The 20,915-nt window shown below is 52.4% G+C and overlaps 1 protein-coding gene across 4 annotated transcripts in view; it reads left to right on the plus strand.

Moving 5' to 3' along the window:
• The window catches only part of SUPT5H (SPT5 homolog, DSIF elongation factor subunit), a 31,616-nt gene that overhangs the window by 2,527 nt on the left and 8,174 nt on the right, over nucleotides 1–20,915 (plus strand). For 2 of the 4 annotated variants that reach the window (XM_074937694.1, XM_074937695.1), the window contains exons 2-19: nucleotides 4,496–4,625; nucleotides 5,433–5,592; nucleotides 6,357–6,422; nucleotides 11,143–11,212; nucleotides 11,713–11,781; nucleotides 12,478–12,543; nucleotides 13,732–13,762; nucleotides 13,939–14,007; nucleotides 14,230–14,481; nucleotides 14,850–14,939; nucleotides 15,375–15,445; nucleotides 16,628–16,733; nucleotides 17,729–17,822; nucleotides 18,009–18,145; nucleotides 18,451–18,606; nucleotides 18,695–18,841; nucleotides 19,816–19,962; nucleotides 20,747–20,872. In XM_074937694.1, coding sequence (XP_074793795.1) covers nucleotides 4,496–4,625; nucleotides 5,433–5,592; nucleotides 6,357–6,422; nucleotides 11,143–11,212; nucleotides 11,713–11,781; nucleotides 12,478–12,543; nucleotides 13,732–13,762; nucleotides 13,939–14,007; nucleotides 14,230–14,481; nucleotides 14,850–14,939; nucleotides 15,375–15,445; nucleotides 16,628–16,733; nucleotides 17,729–17,822; nucleotides 18,009–18,145; nucleotides 18,451–18,606; nucleotides 18,695–18,841; nucleotides 19,816–19,962; nucleotides 20,747–20,872 — 1,987 coding nt within the window. Of the gene's footprint in view, nucleotides 1–1,799; nucleotides 1,848–4,495; nucleotides 4,626–5,432; nucleotides 5,593–6,356; nucleotides 6,423–10,216; nucleotides 10,481–11,142; nucleotides 11,213–11,712; nucleotides 11,782–12,477; nucleotides 12,544–13,731; nucleotides 13,763–13,938; nucleotides 14,008–14,229; nucleotides 14,482–14,849; nucleotides 14,940–15,374; nucleotides 15,446–16,627; nucleotides 16,734–17,728; nucleotides 17,823–18,008; nucleotides 18,146–18,450; nucleotides 18,607–18,694; nucleotides 18,842–19,815; nucleotides 19,963–20,746; nucleotides 20,873–20,915 lie in introns of those variants that run through there. The other 2 variants (XM_074937693.1, XM_074937696.1) reach the window with 2 other exon arrangements.

The raw sequence follows: 20,915 nt of genomic DNA on the forward strand, positions 1-20,915 counted from the left end.
AATTAAAATTCCCATAGTTTAAAGTTGTGTGCAATCTTGCCCCATCTCCCACCTGTATATCCCTTTTTCTTCCAGTTCATCTGACTCTATCCATCTTCATATCATTTTTCTCCTTTCCATTTTCTTATCTACTGCAGCCATACCCCAACACTCCTCATAACTGGCGTGTTATCCATTTCCTGTGTAGTTATTTTCTGCCTCCTTTAAAAAACAAACCAACCAACCTGGTGGTTTCAACTGGCTGTAGTGCTGTTCTTCACTTCCTGCCTTAAAATGTTATGTGGTGCTGCTGTGTGGCTCCAGCTGCTGTGTTGCACATCTCACGTTGCTCTATTTCACTGGCAAGTGAAGTGATGCATGTATATAGCTCATATATTGGTACGTAAAGTATTTGGGGCTCTTTTAAACATGTGACGTGGTATGTTCGACTACGTGTTTTCACCGCTGTCACCCTCAGTTTTCCTCCACCATTCCCTGCTGCGGTCCTTCTTGCATCCTGTCTTAATGTAGGCCCTGATCTGAAAGCTTTGCCTTGTGGGCTTGGGCCTACATGCGTGGAGCAACTTGCAGGATCAGGACGTGGACTGTAATCCCTTCAGAGCAGAGTAGAGTGCTCAGCATGATGGGGTCGGGTTGGGGTTGCTGAATGCAACTGTACTGCAAATAATATACTAATATATGAAGTAGCTAGTAAAATTGCTGGCTTTCCTGTAAGGAAGTCGGATTGTTTTTCCCTTACAAAACACTGTGACTAACTTGTCAAAAATTTGCCAGAGCCGCGCAAACGTTACACGACTTAGTTATCAATAAATACCTACATGTGCCGTAATTACTGAATAAAGGTTATAACTTCTGTTACCTGAAACAGGCTGATGAACCCCAGTGTCATTTAATTACATTGAAAAATTCTCTTGCTTAGCCAAATGTATTTCGTGCACCCTGGGAGAGCTGGATAATCTAGGCTGTACTAGGGTTCCCTCCCCACTCTGAACTCTAGGGTACAGATGTGGGGACCAGCATGAAAGACCCCCCTAAGATTATTTCTACCAGCTTAGGGTAAAACTTCCCCAAGGCACAAACTCTTTGCCTTTGGAGGGTACGCTGCCACCACCAAGTGATTTAACCAAGAATCAGGGAAAGGACCACTTGGAGTGCCTATTCCCCCAAAATATCCTCCTAAGCCCTTACACCCCCTTTCCTGGGGAGGCTTGAGAATAATATCCTAACCAATTGGTTACGAAGTGATCACAGACCCAAACCCCTAGGTCTTAGAACAATAGAGAAATCAGTCAGGCTCTTAAAAGAAACAGAACTTTATTAGAAAGAAAAATGGTAAAAGAAGCACCTCTGTAAAATTAGAAGGGAAGCTAATCTCACAGGGCAATCAGATTTAAAACACAGAGGATTTCCCTCTGGGCAAAAACTTTAAAGTTACAAAAAGAAAACCAGGAATACACCTTCCTCTCAGCACAGAGAAAGTCACAAGCCAAAACAAAAGTAAATTAATGCATTTCCTTGCTAGTACTTACTAATTCTAATGGAGCTGGATTGCTTGCTTTCTTGATCTCTCTCCAGCAAGCACACAGAACAGGCTGTACTGTATTTGGAAAGCTTCTTAATGACAGTAGTGCTTCATATTGATCTTGCAGTGTTATGTTGAGTCGATATGAAATTCTCAGTTCATTAGAGGCTTGTTCCAAAGCCTGCTTGAAGTCTGCTATGTCTATTGACTGCGGTGAGTTTGGATCAGGTCCTGCAAAGACTTTGTCCATGCTTCACTTTTCAGCACGTGATTTCAGTGGGACCACGGAGCAGTACTACTCACATGCGAAAAGCGAAACGTGCGTGTAAGTCTTTGCAGAATCGTGTGCGTAACTACATCGGCCCCGATCCTGTGGTGAGCCCTGAGTGGGTGATGTTAGAGAGCTTATTCCTTCACTCTCCCACTTCCCTGGTCCTTCTCGCATGAACAGAGAGCAACAATACCTGAAGTCCGAAGGTGCAAACAATTCGATGTTTATTGGGGTGAACTTCCAGCAAGCTTAAATAAAAGTTCCTTTTTCCTTATTTTCGAATCCCAACTTACTTCCTGTTTGCCCCTAATTTATATAGTAATATTCTTAGCTATACCTTAACCAGTCATTCTACTGAAATTTAACTAACCAATCCTAACATATTGTAACATGATTAGCTAACCAATTATATCCCACCACAATAATTAGATTACACCCAGCAAAATTAATTATACAGCAGACAGAAACAATCACAGAACCAGACAGAGATTATACAGACAAACAATAGCAAAGTGGGAACTATAATGACAAAACAATACAGAAGTGAGGATTTCACATCCCAGCTATTGATAAGTGAGTTCTTGCCAGACAGGATGCTATCAAACTAAGTTTCCTTTTACATTTTCTAGGCATTTCCCTTTCTCTGGAGGTGATAGGAATACAATCCTGTCCTGATAGTGCCTGACAGCCCAATAGCACCTTATTTCAATGTGACTAGTTTGGAATGTGAGGATGTGACTGTTCGCTTCCTAGCTTATGGCTGCCTCTGCTGCCTAGCCAAAGGCCTTAGCCTAAGAACAGGGCCTCAAACTGTCACAGTAAGAGAAGGCCCTTACACCAGCAGACAGTGATTTTGATTCTTTCTTTTATACCTCTAGAACTAGCCAAGTGATAAGAATACCCCTACATTCTTAGAGTATAGGCCTTTACAGACAGGCCTGAATATCTATATCCTAACAGGTGATTCCCTGTGTCCTCATGAAACCCCACTGGCTTCGGGGGGAGCGGGGGGTCTGTCTGTCTCTAAGGTACTTATGTGGCTCCCATCACCCTATATTTTGGCACCTCGCACCCCCCTGGGAGGCAGGGAAGTATCATTATCTCATTTTACAGCTGAGGACCTGAAGCGACATTAACAAGTATACACAGGTAGGCTGGGGCAGAGGCTATAGTGGTAGTCATGTGCAATCGGAAGAACTGCAGAGTCTAAAAATCGGGGATTTACGAGTGGTAATTTCAAACTGTAGAAGGACTTGCACAGTTGCCAGTTTTGCATTTGGTGTCACTCCTTTGCAACCCAGCTAGCATCTAACCAGCGTCGTTGCCAAGAATCAACTGTCCACCGTCTAGCACGGTGAGAGAATTAAACGCTATGTGATCGAGTCTTTCGTACTCCACGGCACTTCAGAGCCTTTACGTTAAGATGGAAAAAATGCAACGTTTTGTTTTAAAAAAGAAAAGGCAAACTGCAGCTTCTGCCAAATTGCACCATGGGTGGGTCCTTTTGTGTATATTATATTAATAATTATGGTTTGCTTGTGCTCCCCTGTCCGGCTCCATCTGTTGTCTCTTGTCTTATACTTAAATTGTCAGCTCTTCGGGGCAGGGACTGTCTTTTTGTTCTGGGTTTGTACATCGCCTAGTGTGATGGGGTCCTGGTCTGCGACAAGGCGTGCCTAGATGTTACCATAATACACCTAATAGCAATTAAAATGTACAGCATCTGGCATGGGGTGGCCAACCTGAGCGTGAGAAGGAGCCAGAATTTACTTTGCCAAAGAGCCACAGTAATACGTCAGCAGCCCCCCATCAGCTCCCCCGCGCCCAGCGCCTCCCGCCCACCAGCAGCTCCGCTGATCAGCACCTCCCCCTCCCTCCCTGCAGCTCCCGATCAGCTGTTTCATGGAGTGCAGGAGGCTCTGAGGGGGAGGAGTGAGGGCATGGCAGGCTCAGGGGAGGGGGCAGGAAGGGGCGGAGTGGGGGCAGGGCCTGTGGCAGAGCCAGGGGTTGAGCAGTGAGCACCCTCCGGCACCTTGGAAAGTTGGCACCTGTAGCTGCAGCCCCGGAGTCGGTGCCTGTACAAGGAGCCGCATTTTAACTTCTGAAGAGCCGCATGTGACTTCGGAGCTACAGGTTGGCTACCCCTGATCTGGCACAATGGCGTCCTGCTAGGGACTCCGGGGAGTTGCTGTAATACATATAATAGTTACTCAGTGAATTTTAATTCACTCTCATGGCTCAGTTGACAGAATAAGTGTCTATAGCATTTGGCAGATGCTTCTTTTTGATCATGTTTCAGCTACCATGAGGCACAGGACTTAGATCTGATGAATAAAGAGTGGATGTTTCTGGACATACAGACCCTGTGTTTCTCTCTAGCTGCCCAAGGTTGCTCTGTGCCTCAGTTTCCCATCTGTAAAAGGGGGATGATGATATTTCCCTACCTCCTTGGGGTGTTGGGAGGACAAGTCCGTTGATATTTGTAAGGGGCTTGCGTACTCCAGTGTGAGTGTTTGTAAAATCTCCATCAGCTGGTAGATCTAGAGTAAATCACTTTAACCTGAATGTGCCTTAGTTTGCCTATCTATAAAACAGGACTAATAGGTGCCTTGCAGAGCTCTGAGATTTTTGGACGGAAGGAGCAGAAGGAAGGGTGAAGTCCATTTAGATCCCTTCTTTGAGAGCATCCCCTGTTCTCATAGGTATTTCTCAGGAGGAAATTCCATCCCCTTCGAACCCAGGAGCCCCGCGAAGATGTCGGATAGCGAAGACAGCAACTTCTCCGAGGATGAGAGTGAGCGGAGCAGCGAGGCGGAGGAGGTAGAAAACGAGGTGAGGCTGACAGAGAGATGTGGTCACTGCCTAAAGGAATGTGTTTTGGGGGGGGGGAGGGGTTGGTGTTTATACCCACTTGAAATGTAGCATGTCCCAAATGTTACTCTAGTCTGTCATTTAAAAAACAAAACAAAAAACACTAAAAACCTAAGAAGCAGGGTAGGGACTGCATGGCTCAGGGGATTGGAACTTGGCTAGGACACTGCACCAGGAGTCAGGACACCTGGGTTTTATTCCTAGCTATGTTGTGTGACTTGAGGCAAGTCATTGCCTCTCTGTGCCACAGTTTCCCCCTACGTGAAAGGAGGAAAATGATACTTCTCTACCCTTTTTTTTAAAGCACTTTGAGATCCACAGGTGAAGCGCTCTCCAGGAGCCACAGCTCACCAGTTCCGATCTAACCCCTTTTGGTAACAGAAGTAAACTGCCATCTGGGGTCTGGCCAGTGGCCTGTTGGAAGTGAGTTTGACGTATGTCAGTCCAGGAGAACAGGTGTCCATGTCACAAATCACCTGCCCAATTGTCCTTCTCATGGCCGTTCTCGGCAGAGTGGTCACAGACTGAATAGACCCCGGAGACTAAACTCTGCTCTGGGGGTGCTGACTCCATGGCTGGGGGAGGCAGATTGCAAGGGAGGGGGGAAGCAAGGCTCACCCTTACCGTCCCTCCACTTCCTCCCGGGCCCTGCATGCTGATTCTCATGGGGAAAGCTCTGGGGATGGACCTGTTCCTGGGAGATCCAGCCAGCGAGTCCAGGGCTGGCATGGGCTCTGTAACTGGTCAGCTTCCCTCTTCAACGCCCAGGCAGAGGAGGAGCATGCCAGCGTTGCAGGCAGCGAGAAGGAGGAGGCTGAAGAAGAGGAAGAGGAGGAGGAAGAAGACTATGATGAGGAGGAAGAGGAGGACGATGATGATCGGCCGCCAAAGAAGCCCAGACATGGAGGGTTCATCTTGGATGAAGCCGGTAAGGAACTTCAAGGGCTCTGTGTGTGTTACACTGAGGCCCCCAGGGATGCTGATGGTGGGGCAGCTGCCCCGTGTGCCGTGTAATTGGTAGGAATAGAGGGAGCTGGGAGTCAGGACTTCTGCGGTCTATTCTTGGCTCTGGGAGGGGAGTTGGGTCTCGACATTAGAGCAGGGGAATGGAGGATCAGGACCCCTTATTCCCAGCCCTTCTGTTCAATTGTGGGGTGACCTTGGGATCAAATCACTTTCCTTCTCTGTGCCTCGGTTTCTCCTGCTTTAAAATGGGCATAAAATACTTTCCTATCCCCTAGGAAAGCGTGTCAGGTGGTAATTGGTTAGGAGGCTCTCTGTGTGCAAAGTGCTCAGATACCCTGGGGTGAGTGGGGCTAGCGAAGGACTAAGCAAGTCTTAATTAAGAGCAGCTGTATACAGACCTTCCCCATATCTTCTGTGAGGCCCCTTGGGAGCTAGAGAAGTTCCAGACCTGTCAGCTGAATGCTGTTCCCCAGGACATGGCTGCTGTTGACTGGATCTCTTGTCTGCCTGTGCATAGCCCACAGGGATTCCCCCGAGGCTGAGGGCTTCAGGAATTTTGGTCCGATTTCTCTTTGCCTTCCTATGCGTCGGGCCAGTGATCACAGAGCGGCTTCAGTTTCCTTCAGGCAGGTTCTGGGCCATCCCTTCCCATGCGGCATCTCTGGCCAGCTGGTTCCTGGAGCCCACTTAACTGAGCAAGTCTCCCCTGCTCTCCCTTTCCTGCAGATGTGGACGATGAATACGAAGACGAGGACCAGTGGGAGGACGGCGCGGAGGACATTCTGGAGAAAGGTATGGCTCTGCCCTCTCATATCCCACTCCTTGGGAGGATCGGCTGGGGGTTCGGCACAACCCCGGGGCATTTCCCTCCTTTTCAGCTAGCTCCAGAGCAATATCGCTCTGACCTGGGCGAAATAGGGGTCTGCTCTTTAGCCTCCCTGGTGTGAGGCAGGATGGGGTGTTAACAGGACTCTCCAGTATAGACATTCTAGGTTCCTCGGTTCCCTGGCTGAGCATTTCTTTGCAGCCACTCCTGCATGGATTTAGCAGCCAAAATCTCTCCATTTACTAGTTGAGGGTAATGCTCATGTTTCCCATGGGGAGCGGTGAGTGGCTGCCGTTTAGCCAGGGACCTGCCCCCCCCTCGAGCTGGATTGCAAGCCCTATGGGATGAGAATGACCAGACCCTGGTGCAGGGAGCTTTGGGGATGGGGTGTCGCAGAACATCCTGTCCGTGTCTCCCAACCCCAGTGCCATGCGGTGAGTTCTGACATTGCTTTGCTCCTTATCGTTTCACTCCTGTGCATGCTCCTTCCCATCAGCCAACGGTGGAGAACATAATTTTACTCCTTTTGGTTTTCCTTTTGCTGAGGAAGAGCTGCGGGACCCGTACGGAGGGAGGCAGGAATGCTGGCACGCAGAGCCCTGTAAACCACTTGCTGCAGTCGGCGGGAGAGGAGCCTTCAAATCCCATCGCAGCTGGGAAGCTCCAGCTTTTTATCTGTCACTTAAAGGCTGCTCTGCTGCCTGGCTCCTGACAAAGCCCCTCCCCATCAGAGGGGAAATCTTCCCCCTCTGCTGCCTTTCCAAAAGGCAGGGTGGTCTAGTGGTTATGGAGTCAGGACACCTAGGTTATGGAGTCAGCTAGCCCTAGGTCTGGGAGGGGTGTACACAGAGGAGCTGGGAGCAGGACTTCTGGGTTCTATTCTCAGCCCTGTTGCTGAGTTGCTATGTTAGGAAGTCACTTCCCCTCCCCGTGCCTCAGTTTCCCCTCACCTAAAACAGCAGGGACTCTAATCTTCCTCTGTACTGCGCATTGACGATACTTGATCCATAGAAATGTGACACTATATGGGTTTCGGCTCTCTGAATTAGCTCCATGATCAAGCCCAGCTCACGACTCCCCTGAGATTAGGCTGAGGGAGAGGAGAGCCAGCAATATGCTGCCTAATTTGCCTTTTAGATTCACTTCCCAAAGTTGTACTCGCGTTTAGGCAGAAGAATGGGGGCTTTGCGTAGGAGGTGCCACTGCCGTAGCAGCCTCAGCAGGTCCCAGAAGAAGTGTTAACCCTGTACTAGTGATGCCCCATAAATATAGCCCTGAGACACCGTAGGGCTCTCGCCCAGTTGTAGGTGTAGATTTATCAGAAAAGTGGCAGCTCCCTACATCTGCTCCCTGTGCGTTGAGAATCCTCTCTGCTAAATTTAGGGACAAAAATAAATTCTGGCTACTACTTGCCCCTGCTCGCTCTGGAGAAACCAGCACAGCTCCGAGAGAGGGAGCCGGTTTCTAGTCTGGCTCACGTATCATCAAAACGATTGATAACTGAGCTGTGATCATGGAGCCGAATTCCCCAGCAGCCAGTGGGGTTGCAGAAGTGGAACTGAGGACAGAATTTTTATCTTCGGGTCAGGCACCATCTTATTGTTCTCTGTACAGCACCTGGCTCAATGGGGTCCTGGGCTATGACGAGGGCTCCTAAACCCTACCGTAATATGCCTAATAGAAATAAAAACCTATAGCAGCCAGCACAACAGGATTTCTCCTCTGTGACTGAGGCTCCGAGGCATTATGGCAATACACACAATTCATAATAGTGCACAAGTTAAGAAGTTTGGCCGATCTTAGTGTGACTGTCTGGGCCTGGCAGCATGAGTAACCATGGAGTGACAGGGGATTCTCTCAGATGCTGAGTTTGCTTTAGTTGGGTTTTTTTTCTTTCTTTTTTTTTAAAGTCCCTCTTCAAAGTAGAATGTTGCTCCACAACTTTTTCTGGCCCCAATTTGGAAGTTTTGCCAGAAGCTGGGAATGGGCGACAGGGGATGGATCACTTGATGATTCCCTGTCCTGTTCATTCCCTATGGGGCACCTGGCACTGGCCACTGTCGGAAGACAGGACACTGGGCTTAATGGACCTTTGGTCTGGCCGTTCTTATGGAAAGTTTGGCAAATTACAAAGTGTCTTTTGTGATGATCCAACGTTTTTTCCAGTGGAAATTTCAGAAAAATAGTTTGTTTTTGGCATATGAACTCTCAGCAAAAAAATCCCCTGCCCCATATCTCTGGAGACATAACCCACTGGATGTGATTAAGTTGCCAGTCAGAACTGATCACTCGAAAAGCCACTGAGCAGACTGACTAACAGATTGATGCCCCCGCCCCCCCGCATTGAAAGTTTCTGTCCCAAATGTTCCAAACCCAGAAGACTTCAGGAAGGTGCGTGAATAAAAGACATTCAGGAGAATTTTTGAAAACTGGCCAAATGTCTACCAAAAACAAGCTTGCCAAACTTTGAACTAGTTTAGTGCCTTTCTAGATATGTTTTTTTGCTGAATGAAACAGTAGTTTGCTGCAGTTATTAGTATACCTGCTAGAATCCATAGCATGGGGAGAGCTGTGTGTATCTGGGTGTTTAAGGTCCTATCTATGTGATGCCAATTAGGGCTATATTTCCTTCATCTCCCCACAGTCTCCTTATCTGACGCCCTTGTTTTTCAGACAGAATGGTCTTAAAAGCCTCTTGGGAGTGAAAGGGTTCTGCTATCTGGATCAGTCAGTTGTTTCCTCCCCCTGTGGGAACGCTGTGGGGTCTGCCTGTGGCTCTGCTTGTCTGCCTCGGCTCTCTGGGGCTGGACTGGTTCAGGTGGCATCTCCAGGACGAGGCTTTTCCTTGGGGGCGGAGGGGATTCCAGTTGAAGGGTGCCTGCTGCTAGTGAAAGACGCCTGATGCGACAGCCCTGGGGTCTCTAGCTACAGAACAGGCTTGCCATTGGACCCCACCTCCTGTCAATGTGTCTCCACCTGGCCATGCAGGGATCCCTCTAGTGCGGGGGAGGAGGGTCCAGGGCTTGGCCTGTCTGATGAGGCTGCCAACAAGGAGAAAAGCTACAAGAGGGACGATTGAGGCGGGTGCCCATCCCCTGAGGATTAGCGTGAGGCCCTTAGTCCCATTTCACCGAACAAGGGTGGCCCGATAGTGACTCCCTATCTCTGCTGCTCCAGTCTGGATTCAAAGAGGCACCCCAGGGTGGGGGTCCCACCCAGGGCAGACATGCCGAGCTCTAGCTGGTCCCCCGTTTGGTGATGGTATTGATTGCGGGTTGTTTGCCTACCTAGTGAGCCGAAAGCTCCCATTGATTTGCCAGCGTCAGGCCGGCAAGCAGGGCTGCACGTCGCCGGCGGCACTCGGGTCACGGGGCACAGGTCGGGGTCAGTGGTACCTCCTGGGGATCCTGGTGGCGAAATGCTGAGGCGGCCGCTCTGAAGCTGTCACAGCCGTGAGGTTTGACTTGTTGCAGGGGGGTCAGGGCCAACAATTCATTCCACAGATGTCAGAGTTGGAACAGGACCATGCCTAATGGAGAGAGAACCCGGACCGGGCCTCAGGAGACCGGGGTTCTATTCCTGGCTCCACCACTGGCCTGCTGGGCGTCCTTGGGCTAATTGCTTCCCCGCTCTGTGCCTCGGTTTTCCCATCAGTAAAATGGGGGTAACCAAACTGACCTGCTTTGTGAAGAGTTTTGAGATCCAATGAAAAGGATTACATGAGAGCTAGGGATTGTTGAGTGTTAGCACCTCCTGCATAACCCAGGCCATGAGACATTGAAATTCTTTGCCGTGGCAGCCTGCCCACCTTGCCAGCGCTCTCACCGTCTTCCCCTCGTGTTTGTTTGGTTGTTTTTTTATTTACGTGCATTTCATTCGCACCTGCTTGGTTTGTGCCACATCTTAATTTTGTTCCTTCCGGTTTTCTGTTCCCCACTCACCCTGTGGTTGATTTTGATGCTATTATTTGGCTCATACTGTCCGCCCTCCACCACCTCTGCCTCCCGAGCAGAAGAAATTGAAGGTAAGCCCGTTTTTCATTCCAGCCCCTGCCTCTTCACAGCCCGCCCCCTCCCCGCCCCGCCCCTTCCTGGTGCTGCCTTGTCTTTTCCGCTTCCTTTCAGCCGGGTGGGCCCCAGGAGCGATGCTGGAGAAAGTATCCGACCCTTGGCTCAGTTGCTGTTCCGGCCGGTGCAGCAATAGAGCAGACTGGGGGTGGTGGGGGAGGAGGGGGGACTAATCGGAGAGGGGCAGTGGGTTTGCTGTCTCCTGTCGTGGTCACAGTAGCTGCCTCATGGAGGCTCTGTTGCCCTGTAGTGGCCTGGCTCGAGCTGTGGCTTGACTCTGCAGCGGAGGAAGAGGTGCTGCCTAGGTCGGTGAAGTGTGGGGAAACCGAGTCAAGCCCAGCGCGTTCGCAGTGAGGATCCCGGGATCCCTCTTCCGAACGCGAGTGCCCCGTTCGCTGCCTCGCTCGTGCTCCAGCCACGAGGGAACTGTCGGCGGAGTCAGCTGTTGCGTGCGGCTGAATTTTGCTTCCCACCATCCTGTCCCTTCCCAGGCCTCACCTTTGCTTCGCTGATCGACCGCCCTTTGGGCGGTTGGCCACGTTGCGGACCATTTCCAGGGCTCTCCCCTCCCCCGGCGGTGCTAGGTGTGGGGGCTATTTAACCTCTGCGTCTCTTGCAGCCTCCAACATTGATAATGTGGTTCTGGACGAGGATCGCTCTGGGGCCCGGAGGCTGCAGAACCTGTGGAGGTGATGTTATCCTGTGCTTGGGGTGGGGGGAAACGCGGCAGCCGGAGAGCGGGATGATGTTGCGGCCTGTGACGTGCACATGTTGGTGTCCAGTGTAAACGCATGGTGGGGAATAGGACCTGGGACCTTCACGTCCCAGCACATGGGTCTCTCTGGTGGAGCTGGAAAAGAATCTCCACTAGGGGCGCCCTAAAGAACCCGAAGTAGGTCTGAGAGTGCCCAGCAGAGGGCAGTGGTGCCTGTGCCATATGCTCTGGTAATCTGGGGGCTTTACCCACTCTGCTGGGGGAGATCTGGCTATATCCTAGGGCAGCCTCAGCTCAACCAGTGGCCATGATCCCAGAGCACCTGTGTTGCTCCCTGGCGACTCCTTGCTCTGCGAGCTTGGTTGGGGAAAGGAGCCCGAGTCGCTCCCCTTGTCTCTGCGCTGCCAGCGAGGCTGTGGCCTGCGTTGGTTCAGTCCGATCCCTCATGCCTTCTCCTTCGCTGTCTGTCTGCAGGGACCAGCGCGAGGAGGAGCTGGGCGAATATTACATGAAGAAATACGCCAAGTCCTCCGTGAGAGAAACGTGAGTGCGCAGCCCCCAGGGCAAAGAGTGTGTGTGTGTGTGTGTGTAGGGGGGGGGTTATCTCTCCCTTATGCCCTCCCCCAAGATCCTCCAAACTAGGTGTGCCCACACTCCTCCAGTCACCCCAGCCCCCACGGTCACCTGGCTCCTGCTCCTTCCCCATGGGTCTCTGATTCCTTCTTCCTATCCCCATGGGAAAGGTAGGCCTTTAATTCCCTGATCTCCGCAGTGAAGTTGTGCCTGGAAGCCAGGTTGTTCCCCCACCCCAGTCCTTGCGGCCTGGAAAGGGACCGAACAGCAGGAGCAGACAGAGGCTGTCAGTGCCGCATGGATCCCTGGGAAACAGCAGGACCCTCTCCGTTTCCTTCAGGGCCTCGGGGTGTTTAGAGATGAGCCCCGCAAAGGTCTCTGCCTGATTCCCCTGGTGTGTAACAGACCCAGCTAGTGCTTCGGCTGGTCTGACTCTGCGGGAAGGGGCTGGTCTCCTGACTGTAGCCAAGTACTGGCTGGTTCTAGAGTGTGTCTTCTCCTAGCTTGGTTCTGAACAGGAGCAGATAATTCCCCTCCTCCCTGGTGTGTGCATGGAGTGGCCGGCTGCCCTGACCTCTCGGAATCTCTGCTGTCACAAGTCGCAGCTCGTGCTGTCGTTGCTGGGCCTGACATTTCTCCCCATCTCTTCTTCTGTTTCCGTTGCAGGGTGTACGGCGGCTCTGATGAGCTTTCGGATGACATCACGCAGCAGCAGTTACTGCCCGGTGTCAAGTAAGGCCCTTCTGCCTGGGAGAAGGTGCACCTGGTGGAGGGGGGATGGAAGGTCATCCAAGACCAGGGCGCATGAAGGGTAGAGCAGGGAATGGGCTGTGACATCAGGCCAGGAGTGGTGGGCGAGAGGACACGGAGGAGAGGGACCTGACAGAGTGGGAGGCATGGGTGGTATCACCCTGGAGTGGGTCACGTCCGTGAGTGCCTACCTGAGGGCAGATACCGCAAATTGGTGGTGTGTTCTGTAATTAGCTTTCACCAAGCCAGTGACAAATGTGAACTGGACACTGTCCCAGTCTTACCATGGAGTCACAGACAGTTCCCTTGGACTCTCCAGGCTATCTTGCGACACAGACAAACTGGGCATTGTGATAAAATGGTTTCTTACACCAAAAACCACATCACATTTAGGTTGCTTCCAGTCCCAAGAGACCAGTCACTTGCCCCAGATCAACTGGTTCTCCAGATCTTACACCAAAGACAAGGCTGGCAGCCAAGTCTATAGTGAACTAAGTAAAGGTTTATTAGCTAAGAAAAGGAAATGAGTTACTGAGAGGTTAAAGCAGGTAAAATACATGCACAGGTGAGTCAGTTTGTAATTCCAAATGGTGGCAGTGATGTAATAAACTGCCAGTTTCCCAAAAGTCTTTTCAGGGTACCTAGATTGTCTCTGGGGATCTCTGCTTTGCATCTGGTGCACTTCCCTGTAAGAGTCCAGGCAGTCCAGAAATCCAGGATCTTTCCTTGAATCCACACACCTAGCTTCTCACAGAAAACAAGCTGACAGTGTCACTACCCATGTGGGCTTTTCCTTTGCTGATGGAGAGTGAGGAATGCATTTTGAGTCTTCGATTTCTGATCATCACCCACAATGAACACTTGCTTTGAAATTAGCACTTTTCTGTTAAAGTTCTTCACTTGCATTCCATTTAGTTAGAGGGGTACACGCAGTGTACGTATTTGCTGCTATATGATAATGGGATACAGATAAGTGAAAATGCAAGTAACATCCCATTAGTTTTCATGAAGTTTAAAAACCAACTACACTCTCATACCTTTAACAATCACTTTGATCTATATTAATACACAAGTGAATTGGCCTGGGGCTCTGGCAGGAGTTGGCACTGGTCTGCCAACATAACAAAGGTTATTTTGCTAACAGCTTTTTTTTTCTTTTTTTCCACTCAGGGATCCTAACCTCTGGACCGTGAAGTGTAAGGTACGTTCCAGCCAGGGGAGGATGCTATTGAAACACCTCTAAACCCTGAATCACGAGCTCCAGCTGCACCACATCTGGGTTTTAACTAGCCATGAACGCCGCCTCCTCTCTGAGTTGGGGCGTCTCTCTGGCTAGAGACTTCTCTCACTGCGGCCTCTCTTCTCCTCTCTCCCCAGATCGGAGAGGAACGTGCCACAGCCATAGCCCTGATGAGGAAATTCATTGCCTACCAGTTCACAGACACGGTAAGGATGGAGGGCTGGAGTCCCCTTGGCCCCGAACTCAGTTCAGCTTTGTGGGGTGGCTTAGCGCTGTTGGCCACAGAGCTTGTTGGGAGTGGGTCAGGCGGTTCCTGACTTGATCCGGGCTTCCTGCTGTTGATCTGTTGAAGGGGGATTGGCTAAGCTAGAGCGTGCCTGAGGCCAGCCCCCGTATCTCATGGAACTTCCCTCCCTACCCACCCACAGCCCCTGCAGATCAAGTCTGTGGTGGCCCCCGAGCATGTGAAGGGCTACATCTATGTCGAGGCCTACAAGCAGACCCATGTGAAGCAGGCCATTGAGGGCGTGGGCAACCTGCGGATGGGCTACTGGAACCAGCAGATGGTGCCCATCAAGGAGATGACAGACGTGCTGAAGGTGGTGAAGGAGGTGACCAACCTGAAGCCCAAGTCCTGGGTCCGGCTCAAGAGAGGCATTTACAAGGACGACATTGCTCAGGTATGGGCCAGGGGCGCTGGCTGGCCCAGAACAGAGGGCTGGGGCTCGGGAAGCTGGCGTTCAGGTGTACCTTTAATTTAAGGCTCTGATTTGGGGCAGGCAGTCGTCGGAGTCCGGGAGCATCATCTTCAGTGAAGCGGGAGCTGGGTGTTGGGAATCCTTGGCCTTGCTATGGGTGGGAGCGGGGGCTAGAGATTGCAATAGGGGTGGGTTCAATTTCTGCTCTGTCCCCAGCTAGTGTGACATTGGACACCAGAGGAGCCCACACTGTCTTCCTGTCCTGCTGCTGCGAGTGAGATTGGCAGTGTCTGGCGTCTCCATGACGCTACCCTCATCCTCTCCTGAGCTCATGTCGTCTTCCCTTCCAGGTGGATTACGTTGAGCCGAGCCAGAACCAGATCTCTCTGAAGATGATCCCGCGGATCGATTTTGACCGGATCAAAGCTCGCATGAGCCTGGTATGTTGGCTGGCAGGATTCGCTGAGCTCGGTTCTGCTGCGAGGGAAGAGTTTGTCCCCATTTACACTTCAAGGCTGCTAATGCCTTTGTGCCCCAGCTCTGGCAATTCCAGTTCGGTGGGCTTCAAGTGGTGGTGTGTTGGCATGTCTGTATCCCCATGGTTTCCCGGCTGATGACAGGGGGACGCATTTCTCCACTGTAAAGCGCTTACTCCGGTACACCTCGCTGTGCAGCACTGCCCTAGGAGGGGTGGGTTCCTCCTGCTCGCAGCCCGTGATCAGCAGGGCCCTTCTGTTATCCCCCCAAGAGAGGCGGGCGAATGCCTTTCCAGAGGGTCTGTCGATGGCATTCAGTACCCCACCCATACAGTCTGGTGGGGATTCCTGACCCCCCAGACCTGGTGGTGACTTCCCCCTCCTCTGCTTGAATTGCAGAAGGACTGGTTCGCCAAGCGGAAGAAGTTCAAGAGGCCCCCCCAGCGGCTGTTTGATGCTGAAAAGATCCGGTAAGTGACTGGCTTCTTGCCAGGGATGATCCAGGGCAAGGCAGTGTGCCCTCAGCGCGAGGACGAAACATCTGTGCCCGCTGTGGCACTTAGATAGGTTTATAGTGAAATCTAATATCAGTGTATGTAATAAAGAATGGAGTTTTGAAGTAGTAGCAAGGAGAAGAACTGGAAACCAATGGTTACAAAGAAAATAAAATCATAACGTGTCTCCGGGAGCTCAGACTAAATGAAGACAACCCTCCCGTGTTTTTTAGAATGTTGCTCTCCTAAAGTCCCTGCTGGGCTTTTCAGTCTGGCTAGCTGTGACTCTTCTTTCCTGACACACGCTGTCAGTTCATCTCCTACCTGAAGGATTCAGTGGACTCCAAGATATCCCAGATCAATCCTTTGTCTTTATTCATAAACAGGACCCCCAATCTCCGTAGTTTGTTTCTTTCTGTAGATTCTGCAATTTTTCAATTTGCACCTGGCCCGGTCTGCAAATAGGCATACAACACGCGATATGCACATGACCAGACAGGGAGATAGGCGTCTGTTACCTCCTTCCTGAAGGGAACATATCCGAGGTAGTCACCTTCTGGTGACCTGCCTTAACTGCAAGACCTTAAGAGCATAACATTCGGTATCAATACGTAGCTCCTTAAATATTATCCGTACATATATTTTGTAGTGATTATGACCAGTGGGCAACTGGCTCTTGGTAGACACCTCACATGCCACCCTTTGGGGAACTATTCTGCAGATACCTGACTCAAGGGATCTCTGTAAAACCCTGTGCACCGCCTGTGTCCTCTGCCAGTTGGCACTGCAGGGTCCCCGGGTCACAGGTGGACAGAGATGGTGATGATTTGTCCTCCTTCCATCATGTCTTCCTCCAGCTCCATCCACAGGTGCACTGGGACTTGGGCTCCTTCAGTGGCGAGGGGCTCTGAGCCATAGGAAGGGCATTCAGACTCTCTCCCTGCCCTGGGAGCTGGGTGGATTTGCCCCAGCCTGGCAATCCAGACAGCTGCTGGTGAGAGACCTAACCCTGGAGTCCTGAAATCCCGGGCCAGCAGAGGTAGAGCCACCATTGCCTGCAGCTCTTCTGTCCCATTATGAAACAGCTTGTCCCTCTTCTGAGAAAGCTGCCGCTCTGGGTGCCTGACCCTCTAATGCTCTCCCCCTCCCCCGCTCTAGGTCCTTGGGGGGAGATGTTGCTTCCGACGGTGATTTCCTCATCTTTGAAGGCAATCGTTACAGTCGCAAGGGCTTCCTCTTCAAGAGCTTTGCCATGTCGGCCGTGGTGAGTATCTGTGGCTCTGTTTCAAGAGGCTCTTGTCGAGGTGAGGCTCTGAGCCGGAGCAGGAACCAGATCTGCCAAGGCATAGGTTAGGGCGGGTCAGAAAATGAGGTTTTTGGGGTCCCCCCCTCCTTCAGAAAACTTAATTTTTTTTGGCAAAAATCAAAAAAGTTCTGGGCTGGAAATGTTGCTGTGGTGCTTCATGGGAGTTGTAGTTTGGTGCCTCGTGCTCCCATTTTCCACCGTGAGCTGGCCTCCTTGGTTAGACTACATCTCCCATGAGGCACCATGACCTCCCTTCTTGGAGGCACACAATAGGAGTCCAGGGCCTCTGTGCATCATGGGAGATGTAGTCCAGCTGGAGAACCTGGTCCATAGAAGAGAATCAGGAGGTGAGTTACCTGAACTACATCTTCCATGACGCACTGCAGCAGCACATCCAAATTGAAATATTTTGGTTTTGGACACTTGATTTTTGATGGAAAAATTGAAACTTCCCATGGAACGCAGGCTCATCTCACAGAAACCTCTGTTTAGTCGGAAACCCAATTTGCTGTTTATAACCCTGCCAAAACCCAAACCCACTTCTGATGGAAAATTTTCAACATGCTTATTGTGAACTCTGTGGGGTCCCCCTCTGGGCAAGTGATGGGGTGGGTGTGGGATCTCCATTTGGACGTCTGAGTGGGGGGACAAATTGCTGAAATCCTTATCTGTGTGTTGGGGGGGTTGTATGTGTATTTGGAGATGGGGGTGGCGGACAGCAAGATCCCCATCTGGGTGTGTCATTTGCATGTCAGACTCCCCTATGGGGATTGAGATGAACCCACCCCTGGAGCAAAGCACCGCTCTCATCTCCTGTTGCTCGGCAAGGCAGGGAGCCTGACCCCTAGGAATGGGGAATCTCAGGTTGGAGGGAAGCTCTGCAGGCTCCATTTGGGTTTCCGTCTCCCCTCCCCCTCCCTGAAATCTCTCCGCCTTTGTCCCCCGGCTGCCAGATCACGGAGGGGGTGAAGCCCACCCTGTCTGAGCTGGAGAAGTTTGAGGACCAGCCGGAAGGCATCGATCTGGAGGTGGTTACCGAAAGCACAGGTACGTGGCGATGACTCATGCGCAGCGGGGAGTCCGTCTAGCCCACGGGGATCGGTGGGAGGGTTGGTCTCTGCCTCTGGGTCTTGCCCCTGAATCCGCAGGGGGCCGTGCTGTCGGCATGTGTGGGGCTGCTGCTGCCTGGGAGCGGCGCCCTCCCCGCGAGTCACGGTGCGCTCCATTGGGCAGGGAAGGAACGGGAACACAACTTCCAACCTGGCGACAACGTGGAGGTGTGCGAGGGGGAGCTGATCAACCTGCAGGGGAAGATCCTGAGTGTGGACGGCAACAAAATCACCATCATGCCCAAGCACGAGGATCTCAAGGTATGGGATGGGCGGCGCCGGCCTGGGCTTGCATCCAGGCCCTTTGGCTGCCAAGGAGACCAAGTGCAGGCTTGGCAGTGGGGGTGTGATACTCCTGGCTGTACCTATAGGGGGCAGCAGGCCTCTTGGACCTGCGTGTTCCTGGATGCTGTGCCTGTGGTCCCTGGCATCTCCGGGATTAGCCTGGGAACGTGAAACTATAGAGCTGTGAACCCTGCAATAGGCAGTGCCCACCTGCATCCTGCTATCACCCCGTCCTGTCCGTCTCCTGCGTCCCGCCCTGACCCCGTTCCTCCTCTGCCCAGGACATGCTGGAGTTCCCAGCTCAGGAGCTGCGTAAGTACTTCAAAATGGGAGACCACGTCAAGGTGATCGCTGGGCGCTTTGAGGGCGACACGGGACTGATCGTGCGGGTGGAGGAGAACTTCGTCATCCTCTTCTCGGACCTCACCATGCACGAGGTGAGCAGGGCGGCGGCAGAGCTCCAGGCACTCCCCTCTGACTGTCCCCTTCCCGGGGCCGCTCGCTCACTCGCTTCCCCTCTTCCAGCTCAAGGTGCTGCCTCGGGACTTGCAGCTCTGCTCCGAGACGGCCTCCGGCGTGGACGTGGGCGGGCAGCACGAGTGGGGTGAGCTGGTCCAACTGGATCCCCAGACCGTCGGCGTTATCGTCCGCCTGGAGCGGGAGACCTTCCAGGTGGGTGTGCGCTGCTCTCACTGGAGTGCTATCGAGGCAGCTCGGAACCTTTGCGTGGGGAGCTGCTGGCTTCTCTCTAGGTAGGTTCTGCAGCAGAAGAAACCTAGCGTTTGCCCTGGATCAGACCAAAGGTCTGGGCAGTCTGGCATCCTACCTCTGCTGGGGGCCCATGCCCGATCCCTCCCAGCTGCGCGCACCCCGCCAGCTGAGCCATTGGGAAGGAGAATTGCTTTCTGATCCCTTCAGCGTTTGGCTTCTTGCCCGCGCATGATGTTCAGTGAAAGGATTAATGGGATCGAAATGATCCGGCCACAACCTCTGCCTGGCTCGAGGCCGGAATTCCCCGTTCTGCGTGAAGGTGGGTTCCCGCTTCTCCCTCCTTGGTCTGACCCGACTGTTCTGCTTCCAGGCCTGATGAGGAGGGGCTGCTGAGTTTTTTCCCAATGTTGTTTGCAATCCTAACTGCCTGGGTTCTTTTCTCTGTGCTACACAGGAGGTCAGACTATATGATCAGTGGTCCCATCTGGCCTTATTTACCAAGGGCTCTAGTCCCTCTGGGCTGGTGGGTTGTTTTGGGGTCTTGGGCAGAAGCCCGCCCCATAGAACCCTGTCTCCTGGCAGTGTCTCTAAGCCAGTCTCATAGATTCAGAGACTGTAAGGCCAGAAGGGACCATTGTGATCATCTGGTCTGACCTGCTGCACGTCGCAGGCCAGAGAACCTCGCCCGCCCACATCTGTAGAACACCCGTAACGTCTGGCTGAGTTATTGATGGCCTCAAGTCTTGATTTAAACACTTCAGGTTCCAGAGAACCCACCATTTACTCCAGTGCAAGCCAGCAAGTGACCCAGGCCCCACGCCGCAGAGGAAGGTGAAAAGCCCCCTTGGTCTCTGCCAGTCTGACTTGAGGGAAAATTTCCTTCCTGCCCCCAGTTCTGGTGATTCTTCTCTCTTCCCTCCCCATCCCCCGTGCAGGTCCTGAACATGTACGGCAAAGTGGTGACGGTCAGGCATCAGGCTGTGACGCGGAAGAAGGACAATCGCTTTGCTGTGGCCCTGGACTCAGAGCAGAACAATATCCACGTCAAGGACATTGTTAAAGTCATTGACGGGCCGCACTCGGTGAGGAGGAGGTGGCGGGGAAGGGGCTTCCTGATAGGCAGGCCATGGGCCTGTGTGTGGAGGGGTTGAAGAGCTTAAGATCTCGTCTGCACTCCCCATGCTCCAGTGAGTGGAGGCCAGTGCCCCGCTGGGAGATCATGCCATCTCTGTTGGCGCTCTTGCAGCTGGAGCTGGGCTGGGTTGGAATTTAAAGGGGAGAGATCACTTTGTGGGGAGAGAACCGGCAACTCGCTCAGGGTGCTGTCTTCCCTTGGAATCACTTCTGACTTCTGTGTGGGGCTCGCCATGAGCCCCCAGGGGGGTGGCATGCAGCTGGAAGCATTCTCTCTGTAAACAGACTTCCTGACCATGTGGGGCCCTTAAAGACCCAGTGGCAATTTTCACAAGAGTCAGCATGTTTATGCACAGAGTTGTGGCCATGTTTCAACTCTGTTAATTTCTCTCATACCCCTGGGATCTCCCTGCAACCGGATACAGTTTTGTTCTTCACTTCCTGTCTTAATCTCTTGCTGAGCAGCTTTGAACAGCTGCTGCATTGGATTCCAGAGGTGGCTGCATTGCAGTGGTGGGTGAGGTGCTCCCTCCTCAGGTTGCACCAGTGCTGAGGTGCAGGCTCCAGGGACTGGGAGCTTCAGCTGTCTTCTGACTCTGTGACGTGCCCTGCCCCTGGGGGGCTGTGAATTTGGCCTCCCCGCCTTGTGGCTGGGCTCTGGATGCAGCCCCAGCGTGCGTGGGTTAGAGGGGTTCCCCAGAATAACTCTCCTCCCTGCTTCTCCTTCCCCAGGGTCGCGAGGGGGAGATCAGACACCTCTTCCGTGGCTTTGGATTCCTGCACTGCAAGAAGCTGGTGGAGAACGGGGGCATGTTTGTGTGTAAGACTCGCCACCTGGTGCTGGCTGGGGGCTCGAAGGTAAGGAGCCTAGGGAGACGCCCGGGGCCTCACCCTAGCTAGT

The sequence above is a fragment of the Natator depressus genome, chromosome 23 (assembly GCF_965152275.1).
Source record: "Natator depressus isolate rNatDep1 chromosome 23, rNatDep2.hap1, whole genome shotgun sequence".
Taxonomy (NCBI): domain Eukaryota; kingdom Metazoa; phylum Chordata; order Testudines; family Cheloniidae; genus Natator; species Natator depressus.